This window comes from Lipotes vexillifer, unplaced genomic scaffold (genome assembly GCF_000442215.2).
Source record: "Lipotes vexillifer unplaced genomic scaffold, Lipotes_vexillifer_v1.1 scaffold1168, whole genome shotgun sequence".
NCBI classification, from domain to species: Eukaryota; Metazoa; Chordata; class Mammalia; order Artiodactyla; family Lipotidae; genus Lipotes; species Lipotes vexillifer.
The window spans coordinates 710,990-736,454 of NW_006799230.1; the positions used below are offsets into that span (position 1 = coordinate 710,990).

Below are 25,465 nucleotides of genomic sequence, written 5' to 3' on the forward strand. Positions count from 1 at the left end.
TACAACAGTAATTTAGTAACTGTTCATTAAATAATGAAAACCCCAAGCCATATTATAAAAAAGGACTTACAGTTTGATTTTCTTACATCAGTAACAGATCTTCAGGAAAGAGAAGTCTATTTATATTTTAATTTTCTAACTGCTTCATGGATTGAAAGTGTTAGGAACGTTCCAGGTCAGGATGGGGGTGGAGAATTAAAACCTTATACTGGAATTTCTTTCTCAAAGACTCTAGTGGAAGTAAAGACAGTAATTTGCAAGAATCATTCTAGCACAAAGACTTATGTTTTGCCAAAAAATAAGCAGTGAGGAGAGAATAACAGGTAACCAGGTCTTGTACTTGGATACTTGTTTTAGTGGCACAATCTGTTCCACATAGTATAAAATGACAGAAAGAAGTTTGCATTTGTCATAGACGTGTAGAATATTGGGATTGAAAAGTGCTTTTTCCTTGTTTTGATTCAGGAGAAATATAGCTTGTTTAATATGCCATAAAGGAAGGCATGTACCTAGATAGGAAACAGCCTCACTTTGCTCACACAAAGGTTCAGGATACTTAACAGCAAATTAGATACGTGTGGGAAATGCTTCTGTTAGCCAACTTTATAGTGACTGGATAAATAAAAGGAGAGAATATGGCTTAGGCCCTCTGAAAATCCAAGATATTTTGGAAATGAAGGAGTGGAAAACAAAAGTTGGTTTTTTTTTCTTAATCTTGGAGTGAACATACACTTTTAATATTAGGGTTAGGTGACTCAACTAAAAATAAGAATTATTATTAAGAAAAATAAATTAATGGAAAGTGTGTATATGTATAATAAAAATCTGAGAAAATAAGAAGGGTTTGAAAGGCACTGGATTTATGCTTTTATGTTCTGGTAAATTAGTATTGATTAAGTCACACTAATCTATTATGTTTATGTAGAATAAAACATGTTTTTACACTGAAGTAAGCCAAGAAGATTGGTTAAACTTTGTGGACTTGGAAACGTAGAACTGTTTTAAAAAATGTAGAACTGTCTTGGGTTGCAGATCTATTGAAATTTTAAGAAATGAACCCAGAATGATGCTACATAAAGCCTTGAGTGACTAGGAAGCTATATTTCAAAAGTTATTTGAGGTCTCAAGTCAAAGTTCTTTCTGTGATGAAATCAATCATTTTAATTTTATTTTGGTGATTCTTTGGTCAAGAAGCTTGTAGACTATTTATGAGCTATTTTTTATTCTATGTGTACAGTAAAGAAAGTTATTTTGTTTCTAGTAGTAGAACCAAATCTTCCACTTTAATTTTGAGGTGTGATAATAAAATGGTATTTATAGGATCCATGAGGCTAGCAGAAAGAGAAAATGCCAGTAACTTCTACTAGTACCACTGTGATTACAGATTCACTTAAGAGTTTAAATTAGAGCTTTCTCAGTTTTGAAGAAGTGCTTTTCCCATGAAACAAACCTAAGCTCACTTGGAAAAATCCACTACCAGATTTAGTCATTTAACTTGACCTCCTTTAATTATGTGCTTGATCTCTCCTCCAAATTGAATGGGAGCTACTATGTACTTCACCAGGCAACATGCAACTCAGTTGTCAGTAAATGGTGTAACTAGATCTGAGAAATTTACAATGATTTACTTAACAGCTTAGGTCAATTGATATCAAGTGAACTTCAGCAAAGATAAATTTGGAATAAGCTAAACATAGAAGACAGAACCACTTGCTGAATGAACATATGAGAGGCTGTATACAAAGAACCAATAAGCTAAACCTAGGAGTACAAGTAAACATACTTCTCCTGGTAATAATCATGCCATTACACCTAGCAATATGAGGCTCAATCTAAACTGACCTTCATATGTATCTGCAATGGCATTATCTATATGCCCAGTCATGATCCCTCCATTATTGGCCTAGGGAGCTCTTGGTGAAAGAGGTGATTCTTCCATAACTACCACTCGCCATATGTGTCTGCTGGTAGGGAAATTTAATGAGTCTTTTGTAGAGTAGATGCCTCAAGCGAATTGGATCACCACATGAAATGGACATTGCTAGATCTAATGAAGAATACAGGTGTCCACCACGTTTCTGAAAGACTGCCACCCAAACTTGCTGCTGCATCCTTGATAAAACCAGAGATCATGAACCTGCTCCCTTGGTTAGGAATGCTACAAGTTTACACAGTGCAGAATACAATCTTGTCCCTAGTAGCCCACTTTCCAGATCACTAGGGAATAGGGTAAAGAGAGAAAGCTGTAAAAGTGGAATTACTTGCACTGATCAATATTTTGTGAGTCGAATAAAGTCCTCTTAATTATTGGTGCCAGGATGATCTATTGCATGCTAAGAGATATTTCACTAAGATACCTTTTGGAATTCTGATTTTGAAACCCACTAGATAAGCAACAAAAATAACTGCTATTTTTGCATGAACTTTTTTTCAAATATGTTGGATATAGGAAAACTTCAAACATGTTTTTCAAGGCACTTTCTCCTTCAATTTTTGAGCCCATGTACACATGGACGGTAATTTAATCTTGACTCATGTAAATCATCAAAGTATTGCTTCATAAAAACCTATCTGATTTCCAAATAAAACAATATCAATATTTCTTTACATTCCTGTTTGTAAATCTGTGTGTTTTATATGTATTTAATACAGAAAAATGTGGACGACTAATGTTTTAAATTTGGCTTAAGCTTTATGACTTCCAAAGACAGTACAGTAAACTACTGTTTATTCAATATCCAAACGACCACAGGACTCAAAAACTGAATAAAGGACTTTATTCTGTAGGAATGTAAACATGCTGATATAAGAACTTTTTTCCCCAATTTTCAGTGTCAGTATAGATTCAAACACTACTTAAAGTCTTCTAATAGAAGAAAGGACAGTTCACTAATAGTTATGATTAGTGTTCCTGACTGTAAGCTTAAAATCCTAAAGTACTTTATTGTTTCATTTGTTTATTTATTTATTCATTGATTTATACAGCAAATGTAAATTAACTGCCAGAGACAAAGGATACAAAGATCAATCAGATATGGTTTCTGCCTGTGAGACACCACACAAGCTAGGGAAATAGATATAAGTAACTAAGATTAACACATTTCAATAAATATTAGATAAAATTATTCAAAGGAAGTTTAAACTACAGTTTAATTTAAAAGCCCTTTTATCATACTCTAGTTCTTTGAAATTTACTTATGTGAAGGATTCAGTTAATTGCCAGTGTTTTGACCATCCTGGATAAATGAAAATTGACATTAAGTTTTTCCATATAATGGAAAACAACAAATATTTGTGACAAAACTCAAATATATTGTAAGCAAAACATATTTTTAAAAATTGGAATAGCTTAATAAAAATATCATTTTTCTAGTGGCATTTTCTTTGAAATTTTAAATTTATTATGGAAATGATTTTGGCTCATTGAAATAATATTAAATTATTATATCAATATTTCAGGTCATGACCCTGGATTTAAGAAATTTTTCAAGACAGTTTTGAGTATAATCCAAGAGAAAATGTGATTTTAGTCTGGAGACAATTGTGAATGTAAGTATTGGAAAATTAGATTTTTCTCATTTTTCCATGCAATAAAAACTAAAATATCAACTCATTAATTTTTGAATTGCAAAAACTTTGATTCATTGTCTTCTCTCTATTACAACATGATTTTTTACATCTAAAATTAATGGAATTCTTCCTATTTTTTTGGGGGGGGGTTGTATTTTTTAAAGATCAGCTAATAATAAAAGCCCAGTGTAGCTGATTGAAGAGAAAACATTATTTGGAAGATCGCTACAATAAAAAGAAAAGTTTCTTCTAGGTAAGTCATTGATGAGGGCAAGCAATGGCATAGATTGTGTGTTAGTTAATGGCATGCTCTCATTGCATGTGATAATGCAAATGCTAAGTAAAATGAAGAAAAGTTTTTTATAATTCTTATTCTAACATTTGCCCTTTAATAAAAATCATGACATGTTTCCTAAGAAAATCAAATCTAAGTTCATAGTCCACTGGCAAATATCTATTGATTAGATTTTTATCTCCTTTGAAAAATATTTTTTACTCATTCAGTTAAATAAATACTATATTTTATGACTAAACCATGGTCATTTATATTTCATAAAAATACTACCAGAGTATGTTGATCATGGAACTTAGAGGGAGTAAGCATTATACACGTTACTCCTGCAATGTTTGTCTCTTAGAATTAAGAAGTTAGCAGAGAACTGTATCTATCATTAGAAATACTCAACTTTTATTTGGTATTGCCCATCTCCTGTAAACTTATTTTAATAATATAGATGACTTAGGGAATCTTTTATTTTTTATTTTATTTATTTATTATTTTTTTTTGCGGTACGCGGGCTTCTCACTGCTGTGGCCTCTCCCGTTGCGGAGCACAGGCTCCGGACACGTTGGCCCAGCGGCCATGGCTCATGGGCCCAGCCGCTCCGTGGCATGTGGGATCTTCCCGGACTGGGGCACGATCCCGTGTCCCCTGCATCGAGCAGGCGGACTCTCAACCACTGCGCCACCAGGGAAGCCCGGGAATCTTTTATTTTTGATTAAAAAAATTGAATGCTGAAGTGAAGAATAATTTCTATTAAATCATAAGGCCATTTTTATGACTTATGGATGTTAACTCTCAAGAAATTGGCCCAAATACAAATTTTTCCCTTAAATTGTTGAAGAGTCATAAAATTAAAAATAAGATTAATACTTATCGGAAATAAAGGTAAGCTTTATAGTAAAATATGCTATCAAAATTTGTGCTTTTATGTTCTCGTGAAACTCTTTACTTTGTATTTTTTATCCCGACTTTGGTAAAGATAAAGAAAGTGAGATGTTTTCTAATTACTTAAAAATATATCTGTAAGAGGCTTTCCTGCTTGTAAGGCTAATTAAGTTAAATTAAAATGTATTTAATTAAGCTCTTTAGTACTTTAAGCCATGATGCTCTTAACATTTGTAGTATGTAAGACTATTAATCCAATCCTTAAAGCAAAATTATTGTGTAGTTTTAACATTTTTTCCATTGAGAGCCATCTATGTTTATTTCATAAATATTGCTAAATTATATTTCTTTTATTTTCTATTGCAGTTTGATTTATATTATATAACATATTTCATCTTGGCTTTAATGATGGAGAAAAAGTGTATCCTGTATTTTCTGTTTCTCTTGCCTTTTCTTATGGTAAGCATAAATTTCTCTAATGTATCTCCCTATCTATGATTATTTCTGTTTTAACTTCCAACATACCCATAATTGATAAAGGCTAATAATACAAAAATACATGTAGTTATTGGATGCATAAATTAAGTACATTTTTATATCTAATCAACACAGCAATCATTTGTTTCCCTTCAGTGTACCGTTTTAGGCTTTTAGTCCTGTAGCAGGCACAACAGTATGATGGTGCAGTGTGGGTGGAGGGATGATGAACACAAATGTGCGGACGCCAGAGAAAAGCCATTACCAGAGTTTGAAAGAAAAATGGAATGGCTCTATAGTACAGTCGTACGTAATAGATGAAATATTTTCAATCAGACCTGCTGATTCTGAGTTAGATCTATTAAAAAAGCAATTCCAACCTGTTGATTTTTCTCCCATTCTGCCAAGTGATTGACCTGTATTGATTGAAAAGCACTTTGGAATCATGCACTATGTTTTAAATTAATTTCCTCACCCATTCACTCAAATAAGTATTAAGTGCCCATTTTCTGACAGGCATGGATGCTAAATTTGAGGCAGATGTATATGTGAGTATGTGCACTCCTGCATGCCTCTGCATGTATATGCAGGGGACGTGGGGCTGGAGGTGGAGGGTAGACTAAGGATGACTAAAAAGCAATTGCTGTACTCAAGGGGTCATAGGTCATAGACATTTAATTTTATTTTTATTTACAGAAATTTTTGTTCCTATTTTTCCCTGTTTCACATTAAAACAGTGACTATACTCTTATTATATGTTGAGAAACTCAGAGACATAATCTCACCTAATTCTGTGCCAGCAAATAATTTTCTTGTGGTGTTTCCAAGTAAACCCCACAAAGATTCAAACAAAGAAACTCAAGAAAAATGTAGAAAACCTAAATGGGAAAAAAGCACAACTACTCTCCTGTCATCCTTTGTATTTAAAAACATTCTCAAGTCTAGGAGCAGTCCAAATTCTGCACTTCTTAGATGTTATCTTAAGTAAACAGACTGAAATTCAAGAAACAGGATTCCTGTTTCTTCAGCTCCCACCCTCCATTGAGCATGCCAATGAGCTGCACAGGCCAAAGGTGGTTCCCTGTAGGTAGTTCTGTAACAGATTACCAATCTGATTGTTCTAATTTAAGGAATTGTGACCGTTTCTCTTGAATTCATTCAGACAATGTGCAAACTTGAGTTTTTAAGTAAGAATAAAAATGATATTGATTTTATGCAATTCTATAAACTGAGAACAGGAGGAAATAATTTTTTCTTGATGTTATAAATTTCCATTTCTTGTGCAGCACAACAGCTGCATAAGTCTTTATTAAGAGATTAAAACCAATCAAAGAATAAAAAAGTTAATATTAAATGGTGGTGAGGTGATGGTGAAACTTGAGTGGTGCCACATACTGAGGGACTTTTACTATTTATTTTAAATTTAAATTAAACTTCCTGCTAGAGAATAGAAAATCAAAAATAAGGAAACAAAATAGGAATAGAAAGGTAACTATTTATGGAAAATAATTAATAGGAATTATGCAAAAGCAAAGAAGAAATAAGGTTGAAGAAAGGCTTATACAGGCTTCATGCTACAAAACAGGAAAAAAAGTCATGTAGAAATTAAAGTATAAGTGAAGCTTAAAATAAAGCTACTAAAGTGGAAGAATATAAATATTCTTTAGAGTTGCCTAAAACCTTTATTGATGTGCATACAATAAAAATTCTGTTTACCAACATCATAAATGAACTTGTCATTATCTTATCAAAATGTAATTATAAAAATGGCAACAATTTTAAGCATTTACCATGTGCCAGATACTTCCCCTCTGTTATCTTGATACTATTTTATCCCATTTTACAATAAGAAAGCAGAACTTTTGGTGGTCATAGAGGGGGTGGTTAAATATCTTGTCTACGCTCCCAGGTCAAAAAATAGAGGTGAATTTTGAATACAGCTGCCTGCATTCCAGATACATGGCCTGGAGCTGGCTCCCACAGTCTTCTGAGAGGGAACTGTGGACTATGCTGCTCACTGGGGCCATTGGCAACTCTTGGTGGTGGTTTGAAATTGGACATAGTAGCGATATTTACACCATGGAAATTGGCAAACACTACAAATCAGGAATTTCCCCCCAGAGCCTGATGACCCTGCAGTACATCACTGCACTTACTGTTTTCCAATGTGACAGACTGCTTCTCACAGACATTCTCACAATTCTGAAGTTTTATTTTCTTTAATCCCTTAGATTCTTGTCATAGCAGAATCAGAAGAGAACCCTGGTGACTTAATTCAGTTGGGTGTTACTAGAAATAAAATCATGACGGCTCAATATGAATGTTACCAAAAAATTATGCAAGACCCTGTTCAACAAACAGAAGGTAACCATGACTAATTTTAAATGCATTTAATATATTTTTGAAAGAAAACTACCTCATTACATTGTTACGGGTCCCTTAGGTCCATTCTTAAAAATGGGTTAATTGCTAGTTTTTCTGGTATATGTGCAGTTTTAATTATTTACTTATGAAGAACATTTTATGATGCAATTATCTTGCCTCTTTTTAAAAATTCTAATAAAAATATGTGTGACAGGGATATTTTTAGTAACATTTTTTTATGGTATAAAGATATTTAAAATATCAAATAAGTATGTGTCTTGGATTAAATCAGTGACAGTTGATCTTCAGTTTATGTGATTTGTATGTCTTTTTTTTCAAAAGCTCCTTGATAATAGCTTAATAAAATGACAAATAATTTTTTTTTTTTTGCACATAACATACTTTGTGTGATACATTTGGTAGCAAAGCTAATGAAATCCGAGAGCTTCTGTTTCCATTAAGATATTTTTAAGGAATTTTTGAAACATTTATTGAGGGCCTACTAAGTGCCATATATATGCTTCAATTCTGAGAAGGACAAGTAGAGTTGCCAAATTTAGCAAAAGCAAAAACAAGTCCTGTATTTTACCTGGCAACCCTAAAGGCAGAGTTATGTTCAAACTGTAAAATGCAACACTCATAGTGAAACAAAGCAAAATGTGAAGACTTTAGATATTTTTAAATCTTTAAACCATCAGTGGAAACAAAGAATTTAACTTTGGGGGAAAATATTTGATAGTATAAAATACAGTGTTTGTTATATACATGAAATGTTAAAAGTAGGTTACTATTAGTATTTGTAACTGTCAAAATGAACTTGCTTGTAAGAAAGAGAAAAAAGAAATTTTTCTGCATTGGTCAACTCTTGGAACTTTAATCTAACTGAACAATACAATTTGTTCATCTTAGGAGAAGTAGTTAGATATATCTGCCCAAACATTTTTATTACAATATATATCCAGTTAAAACATGTCTTTAAAATATGCCAGACAATGACAAACTATCTGATATTAGCTCAATAGGGATTGAATTATCAAGTAATTAAAATTTGTATACAAATTCTTTGTTAACTGATCTGGCTTCTCACTTTATTCCATTAAAATTTAAGTGTTGGGCTTCTCTGGTGGCGCAGTGGTTGAGAGTCTGCCTGCCGATGCAGGGGACACGGGTTCGTGCCCCAGTCTGGGAAGAACCCACATGCTGCGGAGCGGCTAGGCCTGTGAGCCATGGCTGCTGGGCCTGCGGGTCCGGAGCCTGTGCTCCACAACGGGAGAGGCCCCAACAGTGAGAGGCCCGCGTACTGCAAAAACAAAAAACAAAAAACAAAAAACTAAATGTTATTAGTTTAAAATTATTGAATTAACACCTTCCAAATCATCTAGATATGTGTGAAAGCTAGCTTCAAATCTAATTGTTTAACAATAGGAATATATTTATGAGGGTTTTATAATAAAATAATTTTGTGATAAAATAAGTTCAAGATCACTGCATAATAAATCTTCCTCTTGGAGAGTCATAATACACTTTGTAATTTTAAATACTCTAGAAAATCTTGTTATAAAGAAATGTTTATTTTAACTTTGTGTTCTCCAAATCTATTTGATTACATAATTTTTTAATGGAATACCTATCATGTATCACTCAAATGCCATACAACACAGTTGGAAAAATTCTAGACCTGGCAATTTATCATGCAGCCAGTGTTGTGGAATCTTTTGGAGCAGTATAAGGACTTGTTTGTGAGGCTTTCTAAGATGGTATCAGGAAATTTTTCTCTGATAGGCCACAAAATGCATTTTATTTAGTAATATGTGGATGCAAGCTATTTATATGAGTTTGAAAATCACAGGAGGGAAAACAGACTATCTGAGGCTTTTTTTTTTTTTTAACTAGAATTATTTAGATTTTCAGGCCAATAGAACTTTTTCTACTTCCGTGAAGCCTAGACTGATTCTGAGATTGCTGTACAAATCTGTTAATAGTAATAAACATCTCATGCAACATTCAAGTTTCTTTCTATGTGTGCTTACCTAACAAGGCAGAAAATTACTCTCTTTGATTACAGACTTATAACTTTGGAACATTTTGGTCATTTTATTTCTCTATGTCTTTAAAAAACTTTACATTTTTTCATGTAAGAGGTTCTTTCTCTTAATGTTGGTAAGAAAAGAATGAGAGATTAAACACTCTACTTCATTTGAAAAGAAAAGGGAGGAAAGTAAGAGCTAGAATTTGGTGGAGGGACCTAAATAAGTATGTGTCAGGGTTAATGTGGTAACAGGAAATATTGGAATGTTCATCCGTTCACTTCAGAAAATACTATAACTTGCCCTAAGAATACAGTTTCTAAAATAAAACACGTTTTCAATTTCCCATATTTTTTGAATTTCAAGCATAGGGACACTAATTAACCACTACTTTATGGTTAAGAAAACCAGCAAAGACCATGTGATTTATTAAATAAATAGCTACCTTTGAGAATTAGAATTAAAGCTAAACCTCATATTTTTTAGATATTTCTAAATTTAATTTAACAATTAGTTATTCTAATAATTACTTTGTGAATAATCCAAGTAATTGTTATAAAGATTTTATATGATGTCCTCATTTTCAGTAGACAGTCTTTATTCCATGTCAGTGTGAGTCTACCATTAAGACTTTATGTCTTTCTATATAACTAGAGGGAGTTAGTTAGCCCTAATTTCTACTCTCCCCTTAAGGCATTTATTGCAACAGAACCTGGGATGGATGGCTGTGCTGGAATGATGTTGCTGCAGGAACAGAATCAATGCAGCACTGCCCAGATTACTTTCAGGACTTTGATCCTTCAGGTAAAAGCAGAAATTTATATACAAATCTCCTTGACATCTATTTAATAAAGCCTAGGTTAACTAAATTACTGTTTCGTTTTTTCCTTTTTAATTTTAAAGAAAAAGTTACAAAAATCTGTGACCAAGATGGAAACTGGTTTAGACATCCAGCAAGCAACAGAACATGGACAAATTATACCCAATGTAATGTTAACACACATGAGAAAGTGAAGGTAAGTAATAATTATAAATTCAGATTTAATTTACACTATTTTAAAAGTTAGTTGCCGATACAATATTGGAGAAAATTTAGCCAGTGTTCATTCCATTGTAAAGCCTTTTCATCATAAAAACAATGAACAAAAATATCTTCTTAGAAATAATCATTGATTTGGTCATTACACCGAGGAAGCAATCCTGCTAGGTAATTCAGTGTCTCAGTATTGGAGTTCAGAATTTTCCAAAGTAAACATACTTTAAAAATGTAAGAAAAAAGAAAATTTTCATCTGTGGTGGAATTCCTATAATTACGGTCAGGAATTGTGCTCAAGTAAACAAAATAAGCCCAGCAGGGTTTACACAGTTCCCTCAGCAGAAGGCTTTCATTCTGACTGGCTATTAGGTCACCCTCACTGGCATTCCCACTTTTAACATCATACGTTAAAGTCAAGGTTAGTCAAAGTTTGTCACAATAAAGCTTCGATACAAAGTGCCTGCATATATTTGCACGTGTGTGTATATTGAGGCAGTTTGTCACAGTGATTAAAGCTGAGTTCTGATTTCTGACTTCCTGTTTCTGCTCCTTACCAGCTGTGACCTTGGGCAAGCTGTAACCTCTCTCTGCCTCAGTCCCCTCCTGTGTAAAGTGAGGATACTAAAACCATCCGCAAGGCTTTCATAAGAATTGACTTAATACAAGGAAAATATTTAGAAAACTAACAAGCCTATAGTAAGCATTTGATAACTGCCAGCTATCATAATTATAAATCAGGTATTCATTGCTTACTCAGAGAAGGGTTTGAAGAGAATCATAAAAATACACAATAAAATGGTAAGTTACAATAGAATAAAGACAAAAATCAGAGGAAAAGTCAAAACCAATATAAAAAATGTATTTGTACAGATCAGAGGCGCCTGTAGATTACTGTTCTGAGACCTGTTTTGAAGCCTCAAATTTGTCAAAGGAAAAAAAAAAAAAACCCAGTTAGGAAAGAAAGCCTTATCTGGCATTTAAGTCTAAAGAAACAAACAAAAATCATTGATTTAAGGTGCACAAACTGATAGAGTGAAAATTGTCAATGTCCTCCAAAATGATAAATGTTTGTTTTCATATTTTATACAACGTAGATCAAGAAATTTATTTCTTCATATGTTTAATATGTGACTCCTAATTTCTTAAATAAAAAGAGCAATTTATAAATTTTGATATCACCTGATAAATTTTCATAGATATTCTTCATTCCAGATGTATTCTAATACTCATTGGCTTGCAAACTAAATGGTAAGGCTATCTGATCACATATTTTTAAAAATATGTTATTTTATTGATTTTGAGCTTATACACATGTAGAATTATAGTATTGATATGAGCCTTAATATTTATTTTTATCCATACAAATTACAGACTGCACTGAATTTGTTTTATCTGACTATAATTGGACATGGATTATCTATTGCATCACTGCTTATCTCACTTGGTATATTCTTTTATTTCAAGTAAGTACATGTAAAATTTTTTTTTAGCTTACTGATTATCTTTGGTGAATGCAGTATCATATGCATGTTTATCCATGTGCTGATAAAATTTATGAAATATAGATGATTTATAATGTTTAAAATAAATTGAATGTTTAAAATAATTAGAACTATGTTGACTTTATCTTGACTTTATAAAATGTAGAGAATCAGGAGATTGATAAAATATCTGAAGCCTAACTTTACAAAATGAGTATGCATATAAGAATGAAGTCATGCAGTAAAAAGGGAGCCAAAATGAATATGTAAACCTATCTTTATTTGCTTTGGAAACAGCCAAATATTATAGGCCTTCCTAATTAAATTTTCAACTTCTTGGTCAATTTTAGTATCAGTATACATGGTACATTATAAGAACTGGTATTTTGTGCAAAAAATAGCAATGACATCTAATATATATTATTAAAAATAATAATTTCAATATATTATGGTTAGGTTAATTTTTCTGGTTTGGGGGGGTCATTTTTAAAATAGTTTTAAAATTATATTTTGAAATTTACTTGAAGTTTATTCTTTTTTAGGGTGGAGGGAGAGTCAGCTCCAATTTCTTTTTTTTTTTAGTTGAAATATAGTTGATTTACTGTGTTTTAGATATACAGCAAAGTGATTCAGTTATGTGTGTGTGTATATATATATATATATATATACACACACATATATATATCCTTTTTCAGATTCTTGTCCATTATAGGTTATTATGAAATATTGAATATAGTTCCCTGTGCTATACAGTAGGACCTTGCTGTTTGTCTATTTCATATATATAGTAGTGTTATCTGTTAATCCCAAATTCCCAATTTATCTGCCTTCCTCCAATTTCTTGATTCAACCTATCAACTGTGATTTTTTTTTAATTGACAGGAGGGTAAATTCTAAAACTGCATAATTATCTTATGCATTAACATGGTCTTCATAATTTTGATCACCACCAGTAATTAAAGAATTCAGTGTAAAGACAGAGTAGCTATATTTTATTGTATCTTCATCACCAGTGTCACTGCCATTGTCTCTCTCTTCCTCTCCTTCCTCCTCCTCTTCTTCCCTCTTCCCTCCTCCTCCCCCTCCCCCTGCCCCTCCTCCTTCTCCTTTTTCAACAATCATCTTGGAACATTAGCAGCTTCAGAACCAACTAAAGTAGTAGCTGCACATCAAAATAAACCAAATCCAGAAATTATTAGACACCTAGATGTTAGGCTCATTTGTAACTGGAGCACCAGCTTTTAGCCCACAGTTCGTCAAATATTCAAAGTACATGAAATAATATACGAACTACAACGATTATTTTTCATGGGATCAAAATCATGGGATCTATAGATTGCATCATAATTGCTGTTTTTGGAAACTTGCACTTTCTTAAGAATCTTCAATACAAGTTACTTTGGGGAATTTTTTAAAAACTTTTTGTTTTATATTGGATACAGCCAATTAACAATGTTGTGATAGTTTCAGGTGCACAGCAAAGCAACTCAGCCATGCATATACATGTATCCATTCTCCCCCAAACTCCCCTCCCGTTCAGGCTGCCACGTAACATTAAGCATAGTTCCCTGTGCTATACAGTAGGTCCTTGTTGGTTATCCATTTTAAATATAGCAGTCTGTACATGTAGGTCCCATACTCCCTAACTATTACTTTGGGGAATTTAAATGGCACTTTTGATTGATAACATTATCGAGGCACCATTAGAAACCGACTAAAAATATTCCACTCTGAATAAAGCTAATTCAACATTTGAGTACATTTTAAAATGTGACTTTTTTTTTTTTTTTACTAAATTGTGTTAAAACATGCATCAAAATAAGTTGAAGAGACTTTTTATCCTAAAATATGGAAAACATTTCTTAAAGAATAAAATTTACTATACTATATTTTGTAACAAATTGCCAAAATGTTCTTGCTCAAAACAAACTGTCAATTCTCAGTCACTGCCTTTATAATTAGTTACATAATATCAGTTGCTTATATACAGTTTAATAAAACTTCATGTCTTTACTCTTGAATATACTCTTAGGTTATGTAAGATTTTTGAAATGAATATTTTGGAGTATGAAAAACTTCATTATGACTGTCTAATAGATTGAAAACTGGAAAATAAACCATTTCCCAAAGTGACAATTTTTAAATAAAGTCCTCAGGTCTACAGTGATAAATTATTTATGCTAATTGACAAAGTGAAATAATGTTACTGATGATAACAAACTTATTGGTAAAATATGGCACTAAAACTCAGTTAATATTTTATTTAGTACATTTAAAAACACAAAATAAAATTAAAATTTCAAAATCTCACTTAGTATAAATTTAAGAAAGATATAGTTCTTTTTTCTTCTTTATTGCTGAAAACAAAATCTTTACAATTTAAAAATGAATGTATCTAAATTTGAAAAAAATGACTCTCTTGCATCTTAGAACTAAATGTTACAAGTAATTCCCTAAAATCTATGCAGTACTCTAGAACTCAGATTTTGAGTTCATTAAAATTACATATTACCACACATACAAACCCAGAGAAGATTAATTTAAATGTAACTAATATCAGCTAAGATTCTTTTTCTAACTTGGAGACTTTTATGACCATGACTAAGTATAAAGTAGATCAGCCTCTACCCTAAAGGCATACAATAGAAATCATAAGAGTTATTTAAGACTATCTTAAAAAGCTTCTTGGAAAAAAAGTTATGTTTTAATATTTCTAACCTCAGGAGAAAGAATGCAACCATTAATTAAAAACAAACTAATCTTGAGAACTGCACTTAAATTTGCAATATTTTAAAAAATTGAGAACTTAATTTTTTTTAATAAATTTTTAAATAAAGAAATATATACACCTAAAATTCTAATACACTATTGGGCAATTTCATTTATTTTTCCAGTTTTATTTCATACTCATTTGTATTTACTCAGTTTTATTTGTAATGTACAAATTATTTTAACTATTTTTACAACTTAGCATTATATAATTCTTTCCCTGTCACTAAGTTTTTAAAACAACCATTTAATTGGCTAATTGGCTATTTAATTGGCTAACTAATATTGCATTTAGTAAGTTGACGAAAGTTTACTAAATCATTCTTCTATTTTTGAAAATTAACGTTGCTTCCAGCTTTTCCTATTAATAAAATACACTGCAATGGACATTTTCAGCCATAACTTTCCCCATATTTTACACTATTTTCTTAGGCTACATTCCCAGACTTGTGATTTCTTGGTGAAAGGGTATTTATCTTTTTATGTCTCTGGAGATATATCATCTCAGAAGTATTTCAAAATCAACATGTTCGAAACAAATTCATACTATCTACCTTCTCCTAACCCAAAGCAGTTTTTCTTCCAAAGCAACCCATCTTTACAAATAACACCACCAGCAATCTAGTTGCATAAGCCATAGACTTAGGAGCAATCTTCGATACCGTCTCAGTTTTCCTATCATTCTCTCCTCATACTCTGTGGATAAAACCTCCTAACAGCCCTCCAATCTATCCATTTTGTTTCATCTCTCCTGCCACCACCACCAACCTAGTATTATCTAGCCTCAGTAAGTCCACTTTCACCATCTTCATTCAATGCTAAACATCGCAGCCAGAATATTTTCAAAGATTTATATTAAATATAGATCTAATTTTGTCATCCCTTGCTTTAAAAATTTTAGACTTCCTATTATAATTTATATAAAATCAAAGTCATTAATGTATCCTATAATTGAATATTCTGTAGAGTCTCTTCCCTGCTCCTCTAGTCTAGTTAAATGTAGTCTCATCTTTCAGATCTAAACCTTAGCATCATTTCCTCAGTGAAATCTCTGTGATTATTTTATTGTAGTATTTCTGAAACTGCAACTAGTTTGTGCTGAATGTGGAACAAATTTTTAATTACCATTTAGGAGCCCACCATCTCTTCAGATTTAATACTAATACAGCTGAGACCCTTCAGATTAAATGATCTCTTTTTATTTTGCATGTAATAAGCCAAAATATTTAGACACATTAAACTTCTGAAGGACACAAAGTTAAATATAGCAATTATATTGCATGCCAAAATCAGTAGTTAAAAAGACGACAAAGGGTGTCCTAGAATTCCAAGTCCTATGGCTCCAATCAAGTTTGAAATTTAAGGATATAAATAAAGTTCTAAACTAACTCCATAAAACCAAATGTAAAATTAACAGTTTCTTTATGAAAGAGCCATGATTTAACTGAGCAAATGCTTGCTGTGTACTAATGAGGCAATAGTAGGACTGCCAAGGGAAAACAATATTGCAAGCCAGACTATACATAAATGCAAAGTATCCAGTTTCAAAGCTCTAATTAGACCAGTCATTTACTCTGTCTACTATGGACTGACTTTGTAAGAGGAAAAGAGGATGTCATAGAACTGACTTATCAGGACAATGAAGAAATTAAAGAAAATAATATCTGCTGATTAGGGAGTCAAGGACCAAAAATGTTAAGCCAAACGACAAAATAAACAGGGAATAGCAGATGACTTCAATAATTTGAAAGACTAAAATGGGAATAGAGTTTGTATAATAACACAGAGAGAAAAAATAGTTGGTTCAATTAAAAACAATAAAAAACGCTAACAGGCAAACAAAATAGACTGAACCATCTGTTGACCAACTGACCTTTCTGTCACCCAAGATTTTCAGATATTAGGTGTCAACCTAGCAGGAATTTTGAAATAGGTTATTTCTATACTGGGTTCATAGCTGCACCTAATGATCTGTAATGCTACTTTCAAGCCCAAGTCTATAATTTAGGAAAGAAGATTAGGATGAAAGAGTTAATTTTTTAAAACAAAATATATAATTTCAATATCAGGAAAGTTAGCATTTGTGAAAGTATTTTGCAGGCTGAAAGCAATCTACACAGGTAAACTACATTTATTATTGATTAGGAATTGAAAGAAAATCTGGTTCAATATTTTTATATCTGCATTTACATATATTATATTTTAAAAAGCAAATGCTATTCAACCAATACAAGTAATTTTAAACTGAAGGGTTAAAATTTTAAACTTCAGACTTAATTTATTTTCTCTGTAGAAAAACACTTTTTAAAAAACTGAAATTGTGTGTATACATGCTAAGTACTTTAGCTTTAAAGATATAATCTGTAGACCCATTTCTCATTTTAAAAAGAGAGGCTAAAAATTTCATGTTGCCCCAAAATCATCATCATGTTCAACATATTGATAGACGTTATTTTTTTCAGAAAAACAGCAGGTTTTCTTTTTTTTAAATCAAGAATACTATATGCTATATATATATATATATAACGTATATATATATATGTTAATTGCTAAAAATTTCGATGTTTTAGAAAAAAGATTTGTGACATGCTACATAGGCAAAACCTCATTAAAACAAATAAATATCTTGCCAATATATGGAAATTGGTTCTTGGCCTCTACATAAAAGAAAAATTAAGGTTTTTAACTAGTTGCATTGCTTATTTTTAGAGTTTATTCTGAAACTACAATTAACTATTCATTTTCTATAGTGAACTATAAAAAAGCTTTAATGGTGAGTTAGCATGATAGATATATACTTGATTTCAGGCACAAGTTAATTTTAATGGATAGTGTAATACAGTAATTAAAAACATGGAGTATATGCAAATCTTGCCATCACCACTTACTAATAGTATGGACTTATCCTGATTTCTGTTTTTCAGTTAGCCTGTTTCTTCATAATGAGTCCTAACGTTTAAAATACTGGGCAGAGAAGACACACACAGTACCTGGCATGTAGCAAACTTTCAATATACAGTAAAAGGTACTAATTTTGTCTTTAGACAATATCAATCATGTAGGCACACAGACTACACTTACTTAGTCATCTAACATTATCCTATATAAATAGTAATACAGGGCTTCCCTGGTGGCGCAGTGGTTGAGAGTCCGCCTGCCAATGCAGGGAACATGGATTCGTGCCCCGGTCCGGGAAGATCCCACATGCCGCGGAGCGGCCGGGCCCGTGAGCCATCGCCGCTGAGCCTGCGCGTCCGGAGCCTGTGCTCCGCAACGGGAGAGGCCACAACAGTGAGAGGCCCGCGTACCGCAAAAAAATAAATAAATAGTAATACAAAGTAAACAACAACAACAACAAAAGCCCCCAAAATTGCTGTGGAGCTACAAAGAGCTATGGGAAGACAGAGGAAAGGAAGACTCATTTTGACTCATAGAATTGGAAGATTCTTGAGGTGATAATCTCACTGAAATGAGTGCTGAATAAAGAGGGTAGAATTTCAACAGATAGAAATTGTAAGCCATGAAAACTGAAGAGATTACCTAGTTCAACACCTAATTTTACTTATATTCTAAGTAGTTAACTAAGTTATCTAGGGTTCCTCCCCATCTATGTACTTTCTGTTTGGCTTAGTAATTTTATTTGACTTTAGTTATCTTTTAAAAATGGAGAATTTGACCAGAAAGAAGCAAAGCTTCAAATTAATTTTTCTTTTTTATTATACATTCTCAGGCTTTATATAAAACATGAGAAACCTGGGTCAAGTTAGGCCCAGGTATACCATTCTAAATACTTTTTTATGTGTTAGACAGCCTTCACTACAGGTGAGTGGTTAAGAGTATGTTCTCTAAACAGGCACATCTTCTCTCAGATTCCACCTTCGTCAGCTACTTGCTGCATAGTATCGAGCAGCTTCTTTCATTTCTCTAATCCTCAATTTCACATCTTTAACATGCAGATTCTATTAGTATCTATATCATAGCTGAGATGATATATATGCATTGTTAAGTGGAGAGTCTCGTTTGGAAAATACTATTATTGGCATAGTTGTCACTCTTGCTCTTTCTTACTAGTCCATTAAAAGATTTTATATAAATATTTAGCCCTGATTGGCATATTTTAACAGTGGGCTCTTTTAAAACATAATTAAAGAACACAGTTTCTAGTTTTATGTGTACCACATTTTTAAAGAAGTTGTTATAACATTCACATAGAAAAATAAGTATACAATGAATGAAAAATTTTATAAACCAAAGTAGTAGCATAATTATATCAGGAAAAAATTGAGGTTTAGCAAATTAGTCAAAGATAATAAAACTTTTTTAATGCCCACAAGATACCACATAGCTTACTCAGTACTTGAATTTGTAGTCTTTGATTTTAAGGCACTTTTAATATATACTCCCAGAACTATCTACTAAAACAGCTATCCGCTAAAACAGGAAATAATGCAAAGAACAGCACAAATTTAGCTCCATGAGAGCAGGAATCATCACTGCTTTGTTTCTTTACACATTCCAGGGCTTAGCACATAACCTTGTGCATAGTAGGCACTTAATACATTTTTAAGGAATGAAGACATGAACTGACTTGGAAACTTATTTCTAGGACAGATTTTCCCATGACTTATCTGTGACCTTGGACAAGTCCCTTGAGTTTGTCTGGCCTTTGCTGTCTCCATCAACAAAGAAAGACATTAGAGTAAGACTTTTTACAATTCTAACCAGTAGAAGCAACTGTGTAAAATAACATAGGATACCCTGCAGCTAGATCCAAAGAAGACCAAGGCCATCTCAGAAAATGCTTAACTGAATGGTTAATGAAGCACGTTCATATAGCCAGGAGCAATAGAAATCTTAGCTTTCTTCCAACTAACCTGAAAACAATTCCTAGGAGAGCTGATGTTTCACATAAAATCATTGTGTGTACAAAAATCTATCAATATCTCCTTTCTGCTTCTGAACCCAGTTCCTCATACTGCAGTCATTCTTGCTTAGTCTAGGCTAGAGGCAACTATTTTTTTCATTTGTTAATTGAATGAGGGTCACTGATCCTTCCTAATAAAAACCAAGACCATACAAAAAGTTGATTTAGGGTACTGTTTGTTATTTTTTATTTAGAGAGAGAAAAGTCTACTACTCATCCAAGCTTTAGATCAGAAGCAGAGAACACGAAACACTATTTACCAGATATACTTCAGTTTTATATTAGAGCCAATTAAGGAAAGAGAGTGGGAGATAAAAAGAAAGGGAACAGAAAGGGAGCGGAAGAGAGACAGACAGAAATTTGGGATTTGCCAAGCCCTAAGAGGCAATGGCTCTTACTCATAATGATCCTTGGAAAAACAAAGCAGAACCCTTTAGATAAAAAAAATAAATAAGCTTTACCAGAATTAATTATAAATTATATTTTAATTACTGTTTAAAACCTGAGAGCATAGCAAATCTTACTCTTACTTTCAACCCAGACAAAAGGCTCCATATTCTTGCACATAAAAGAGCACACGTAACTTGCATGGGGAAGAAGGTAGTTCTTTTTTCTTAAACCATCTTAATTTTGCTGACATTTCAGACCGTGATTCTAAATAATTTTAAAGCCAAGTTGCATATTTACAACTATATAGAAGATGATATTTCTCGGTAGTCCTGAATAAAATTCAGCAGAAAATCTATTTCTCAACTTAATAAAATGATCCTTTAATGCTTATATTTCTGCTGTTCAGGACAAGTGACACAAATTCTCACCTTTCTTTTTTTTAGATCATATTTGAAAATATTCACTCAATATTGTTAACCTTTCTCTCATTTCCAGTTTCTTCATATATCTCTTGAATTAGAACAAGTATGGCTTTCTTCTTTAAGCTATAACTATTCTCCTGAAAACTGTTCATGATTCAATCTTTAAATTGGTTTCAAATAAAGCTAACTATTTAAAGAAATCCTACATTGAAACAGAGAATAGAGAGTCTTATCTACAAATCATGTTCTGATGTCCCTGTATCTGCAAATCAGAGCTATCACTTAAATAAGTTGTTTAAAACCTGGCAAATCTGCACTGTCAGAAGTCTGACAATGGCTGAGTTCAGAAATAGTCATGTAGCGATCCTTGAATAACATACCTCTGAGTGCCTACCCAGGACCACCCTTGCTTTCCCCCCTCTTGTAAGAGTGTATTCATTGTAAGTTTGTTGTGCACTACAGTTCTGAGATACATTCTATTCTATTGTATGTATTCTAGACTTCGTTCAGCTTAACACTGGATATTGTTAGTTATAGTTTTTCACATAATGTTTTATTAGAGCATACTCACTGAGTCTACTTCCAAATTAATGAATTTAATCAATGTGCTGAAACATCCTTCCCTCTCAAATGAACGTGATGAGAGCTGAAAGCATACCTATTCAGGAATGCGAGTCTTGGCTGGAAAGCTTTTTAAATATGTCCACTGTAATTATATAATAAAAGCATTGCATTTCCACATTAGAGTATCAGATTTAAATCAGGACAAACTGGTGCAAGAAGTAATGGGTTTACTCTAACAAAAACCAGTTCCTCTATAACACTATGTAGAATTACTTTATGTAATATATGTGTCTATTTACCCTCCACTGTCCCATGAGTAACATGAGATCAGGATCTTGCTCTGTGTTGTTCACAACTGTTTCCCCAGTATCTAGAAACAGTGAACAGTGTATTATTATGCATCAAAAATAGTTATAAGTGACTAAATGAATATTAAAGGAGACAAAAGCCTTATTATTGATACTTTATTAAAAACTTAAACATTCAAGGGCTTCCCTGGTGGCGCAGTGGTCGGGAGTCCGCCTGCCGATGCAGGGGACATGGGTTCGTGCCCTTGTCCGGGAAGATCCCACATGCCGCGGAGCGGCTGGGCCCGTGAGCCATGGCCGCTGAGCCTGTGCGTCCGGAGCCTGTGCTCCACAATGGGAGAGGCCACAACAGTGAGAGGCCCGCATACCTCAAAAAAAAAAAAAAAAAAAAAAAAAAAAACTTAAACATTCAAATTCAAAAGATCACTTAATAGGATTGTGACCTGGAGCAGCTTACCTCAATTTTATTAAAGGATAATGATATTTCAAGGGGTTGTTAAATGAGATAATGAATGTAGAGTACTTACCTCTGCACCTGGGATATTGTAAGGCCTCAATATCATGGTGTATGCTATTATTATGAATTTTATCTCTAAAAGGGTTGATTTCCAGTTTTGCTTTTTGGGATTTTTTTTTTCTTTTTTAGAGCATAAGAATCACAGGCATTCAGAAAGCCAGACTATTTCTTCTCTAGTTTTATGCCCATTAGGAGACCAAGAAGCACACATGCACTGGGGTAATTCACACATGAGAGCAAACCATTTGGCCACATAAAATGAGCAGGTCTGTTCCTTATGCAGCCTGTATTTATATGTAATATTAAATGAGCAACTTTGAAAGGCATGGGCAGTGGAGGAGAGAGCATGATAGAGGCAGGGCAACCATTTCCTCTCTAGCAGGACTTGACTGAGCACCTTGGTTGAAACACTCTTGGACTCTTTCTAATCTGGCTGAATGGATCACCAGCAGCCTCCAAAAGAGAGCTAATGCCAGAGGTTATGTCTACTTTGTGTCACATAACCAGGTGATTCCATCAACTCAAAGTTCCATTGCCAGTAGACAAAAGATAGCCATACTGCTTATTCTTTTAATACATTTATTGCTTTCTGCCTGTTGTTTTTGGCAGTGTTCCTATTGGCACGGGCTTTCCTTTCGGATACACGATTTGTGTTTTCTTGTGGAAAAAGCTGAGCATTTGGAAATTAAATTAGATAAACTAGCATAAGGAAGTAGTACACTGTAGAGTGGGCTATTCTTTTATTGCTTGTATTTCCTCCTTCCATGACTAGTTTTGCTCAGGATTAGTACTGAGGGAAGTAATTTGGAAATTTCGACCTCATGTCAAAACCAAATGGGAATCAAAGGCAAATATTTTGTCTATACTGTGGCAGAACTTTGAATATGCAGCAGCATAATACCTGGCATCAGCATGATAAGGAAAGTGGAAATTTGCAGACAACTCCTTGGGAAGATAATTTAGGTTGCTTGATCTATTGCCCTCCATCACATGGAAATTATCTTTCTGATGCTGAATTCTTGTGTTTTGTAACAAAAAGATGACAATGTATCGTTGCATTACTTAAAACATGGGCAGTTTTATATTACTGACACGAGCCTTGATGCTATTTTATTATTTGTGAGAAAAACCCATTAGAGAATTTGATTAAAATTAGCCGCATGAAAACTATGTTAAAAATAATAGTTAACTTGGAATGTTCACTATAGGTTAGATATTACGCTTAGCACTAGACATGATTTAACTCATTTAACCTTCCAGCCAATCCTATGAAGTACTACTGTTATCCCTATATTACAGAAAAGGAAACTGAAACTGAGGATTAGAGTTTTTAAATAACTTGTCCAAAGTCACACTTTCAGTAGGTGGCACAAAAAGAGAATTGAAAGGCATGGTTACATTACACATGGAATGTAGTGGGTTTGCTGCCACACTTATGCCAACTGTCTCTATTACTCTGCTTGTCAAAATTGCCTATTGAAATAGTGTTCTAAAATAATTATATGTAGAGAATATGAAACGGAAACAATCCAGACCCACAAACCACATTTTCTATTCTATGGTTATGCTAGGATAACATTTAAAGAAAGCAGACAGAGATTTTTGTAAAACATTCTATAAGCCTATAAAACAATTTTTAAAAATATTTTGAATAAATAATCACATTAAAGAATTTAGGATAGGTTAAATTGGTTGCAGATTAACATTTGAAAAAATAGCAAAATATTTTAGTATTTCATTTAAGCAAACCAGTGTGTTTACCAAGTACATATTTTGGTTTTCATTTTCAAGTTGATTTTATTTGGCTTAATGTACTTATACGTATTAATGCATATGTTTAAAAGAAAACAATACGCATCACTAGAAAAATCTGAACCATCTTTACCACTAGACATTGAGAAAAAACATGTCAGATAGCATTTGTCTACATGTAAGTTACACAGAACCTGGAGGAAAAAATTGAAGAAACCAAAACTATAGTCTAGTATTGTAGAGAGTAGGACTTATTTTACACAACACAAACTGAAATGATTTGGCAATGGTTCAGTATGTTACGATATAGACAGCTAAACAGGATATCAGGGTTCCTAATGCAGAAGTATATGGTTTGAGTCATATATGATAGATTATCTATGTTGACCATACTACTTGGATAATTTTGTATAACACTCAAAATAAGCTTCATGTGTCTATTGAAATGATTTCATGTGTCCTCTTAAGTATTTGTTTGGTTTTGGTATTCAATAATTCATTTACCATAGAATTTCACTCTATCATTTCAAAATTTTGCCCATAATATGGCATTGTTTGGGTCTAAAAGAGGGAAATATGGTATATTCTTTTATCACATAGTAAGAGAATAAGAAACCATTTTTTTTTGGTGACTGTAGTCACAATAATTACATCTTTAGAAGAGAATAGATACCAGCAGCTCATTTTTTTTTTAACATCTTTATTGGAGTATAATTGCTTTACAATGGTGTATTAGTTTCTGCTGTATAACAAAGTGAATCAGCTATACGTGTACATATATCCCCATATTCCCTCCCTCTTGCGTCTCCCTCCCACCCTCCCTATCCCACCCCTCTAGGTGGTCACAAAGCACTGAGCTGATCTCCCTGTGCTATGCAGCAGCTTCCCACTAGCTATCTGTTTTACATTTGGTAGTGTATATATGTAAATGCTACTCTCTCACTTCGTCCCAGTTTACCCTTCCCCCTCCCCGTGTCCTCAAGTCCATTCTCTACATCCAGCAGCTCATTTTTAAGTCTTTAACTTTCAAGCCAGATTGAGGTGGGAGCAGAGTCATTAGAAAAGAGGGAATTCTCAGAGGAACAGAAATACAGACTGTCATAGAGAAGAGAAGGAAGTTTAAATGAACACAAGGAAAATTAAACTGGTTTTTCAACTAACTAGTTGGCATTTTATTTTACGTATTTTCCATCTTTTCACATGTGAATATTATAAATATCAACAGTTATTATACAAATGCTGTTTGTTTTATGTTCCTCAGTTCATATCTTTCAGCTCTTACTTCTATAATGAATTGTTATTTTTGAAAGCCTTCTTTCAATGTTTGTTTTCCTGCATTCCAAGTTACTCTTTACAAATATTTCTGACTTGCTCTGTAAGCAAACCTTCCTAGTCTTTTGGCCATAATTTGAAAAATATGAAATTTTGTTTATGTATATATGTCTTAACCAATGGACCTGGATATAAGTGTGTTCAGCAGAAAAGGGCAAAACAACCCAGTTAAGGAAAACATTTTATTTTTTTTCCCATGATGGTAGCTTAGTTATCTAAATTCCGTTACTAAAAAAGGGCATGGGTGTTTTATATTTGCATGGATAAGCAGTTTTTCCCTAAACAATAGTTGGCATTCCATAGACACAGGGTAAGCCCAAGACAGGCATTTTACAGATTTTTTTTTTTTTTTTTTTTTTTTTGC

The 25,465-nt window shown here is 32.9% G+C and overlaps 1 protein-coding gene across 1 annotated transcript in view; it reads left to right on the forward strand.

The window, feature by feature from the left end:
• The first annotated feature begins 5,143 nt into the window (after positions 1–5,143).
• Positions 5,144–25,465, forward strand: part of CALCRL (calcitonin receptor like receptor) — a 40,007-nt gene continuing 19,685 nt past the window's right edge. Inside the window, exons 1-5 of the mRNA XM_007471520.1 lie at positions 5,144–5,197; positions 7,447–7,579; positions 10,300–10,410; positions 10,510–10,622; positions 12,014–12,105. Coding sequence (XP_007471582.1) covers positions 5,144–5,197; positions 7,447–7,579; positions 10,300–10,410; positions 10,510–10,622; positions 12,014–12,105 — 503 coding nt within the window. The remainder of the gene's footprint in view (positions 5,198–7,446; positions 7,580–10,299; positions 10,411–10,509; positions 10,623–12,013; positions 12,106–25,465) is intronic.